A 1980-nucleotide genomic window follows, 5' to 3' on the forward strand; every position below is an offset into this window, starting at 1 on the left:
CCCTGACTACCTGCACCTGCGCCACCCGCTGCCCCCCACACCGCTGACATCTACGTGCGGGCCAAGAACAACCTGCGGCATGTGGAGAGCCAGGCGCTGCGCCGAGAGGTACGGCCCCACGCACCGTGTCCCCCGCACCATGCCACAAACACAGCCAAAGGGACGTACCACCCGGGAGGGACATGCCACAGGGCACCCATCCATCTGAGCGCTTGTTGCCTGCACTGGGAGGGGACAATCCCAGCTGGAGGCCGCATGCCTGCAACGCTGGCATGCACTGGGGGGGATGGGGCTCAACCAGCAGTGAGGATGCAGCAAGCCGGGGTCAGTGATGCTCTGGTGGCTCCATGGCACTGGGTGGGCCATGCACTGCTGCACTGGCTGGGGCACCCGGCAGCACCACGCCATGGCAGCCGCGCCCATGCGGCCCGGCGATACCACAGGCACCATGCCGAGCTGGGCGTGGGCAGCTGCGCAGGCGGTAACCCGAGCGGCCGGCTCCGGTGTCGCCCGCGCCACAGGTGTCGGGTGGCACAGCCAGCGCTGCCAGGAGCTGAGAGGGCTCAGCCAGGCGTGCACAGGTAAGAGGGGTGCAGCCCTCCATGGCGGGCTGGGGGGGCATAAGGATGCAGTAGGTTTGGGGCCGCCCTGACCCCCCTACCATGGCTCTCGCCACCTCCCCGGGGACAGGATTCTGGGCATGGTCAGGACACTGGCAGAGCCCAATGCTCTAGGGGATGGGGCACATGGGATGGGGGTCTCAGCAGAGCAGTGTGAGCCAGGCACGTGGCGGGTTTGGGACCCCACAGTGCTCATTGTGCATGGCCTTGGCTCTTTATTGCTTACCGGAGCAATGGACTGCCTTGGGGAGGTGTGGGCGTGTGGCAGAGCGGTGCCACAGCGGTGTGGGTGCCCCATGAAATGGGGCTCAGCGGCACAGACCCTTGTGCCAGACCGGGGCTGGGACTGCCGGAGTGGGAGCCAGGCTTGGCACAATTCCCATGGCAGCTGCAGTAGGAAGCACTGAGCTGACGTTTGTTGACTTAGCTGGGGCTGGAGGTGGTGGCGGCGAGCAGCTGGGCTCACCGTAAAAATGCCATGGGTGGAGGTGGCATCGGGGAAAATGCAAATAGTGGGGCCCCAAGCAAGGGGAGCAGGGCTATGCCAAGATGGCACCCCAAACGCAGGCAGCAGGCACAGCCCCCTGCAGCGCAGCACTCGGCAGCACAGCTCGCAAAGCCGCTGTGGAATGCACCGGGGTGAGCTGAGGCTGCGCTGCTTGAGAGCCCTGTTCAGAGGGAGGTTTGGAAGCCGGCCCCAGCCCCGCGCGGGATAAGCTTCCTGTAATCCGCGGGGCTGGGGCTCGGCACTCCTGTTCCCAGGGGGTTATCCCGGGGGAGGCTTGGACAGGATCCTGGGCACAGGCTATGGGGTCACAGTGCCAGGCACTGATGCTGCACGCTGCCAACATGGCACGCAGCCCCTGGTAGAGCCGTTTGCCGAACAGACCCCAGGGCACGCACCCGTCTTCCATCCCAGCTCTGCATCTGCCCCAAGGCAAACAGCTGGCACGGTCCTACTCCACTACAGCCCTGTGCCACGGTCACAGCCGGGCACGGTGGGGCTGAGGTGGGCTCCCCATTGCAGCTGGCATCGCGTGACAGCAGTCCCGAGGGCCTGCGCCGGGCCGACTCCAGCAGGCGGTCAAGGAATTTCGGCAAGCAGCCGAGCACCGGTGACTACTACAAGCACCTGGGGCACGTCGCGGCCGAGCAGCCAGGCCCCCAGCGAATGGCGCACACCGAGGAGGTGAGCCCTGCGCCGCGAGCCTGTGCGCAGCTCAGTGGCACGGGCACCGAGCAACGCCTGCCCATGCTCCCTTCCAGGCATCACCCATCTCGGCGGACACCATGAGCAATGGGGAGAGCAAGTCCGGTGCCGAGCTGCCCCCTCCACCGCCGCCCCCACCACTGCCCGACA

At 66.6% G+C, this 1980-nt stretch overlaps 1 protein-coding gene across 1 annotated transcript in view; it reads left to right on the forward strand.

Moving 5' to 3' along the window:
- ESPN (espin) overlaps positions 1–1980 on the forward strand; it is a gene marked incomplete at its 5' end in the record, with an annotated part of 9980 nt that overhangs the window by 3522 nt on the left and 4478 nt on the right. The window contains 3 exons of the mRNA XM_031062334.1: positions 7–108; positions 1648–1809; positions 1887–1979. Of these exons, the coding sequence (XP_030918194.1) occupies positions 7–108; positions 1648–1809; positions 1887–1979 (357 nt within the window). The remainder of the gene's footprint in view (positions 1–6; positions 109–1647; positions 1810–1886; position 1980) is intronic.

The sequence above is a fragment of the Geospiza fortis genome, unplaced genomic scaffold (genome assembly GCF_000277835.1).
Source record: "Geospiza fortis unplaced genomic scaffold, GeoFor_1.0 scaffold132, whole genome shotgun sequence".
In the NCBI taxonomy this organism is placed as follows: Eukaryota; Metazoa; Chordata; class Aves; order Passeriformes; family Thraupidae; genus Geospiza; species Geospiza fortis.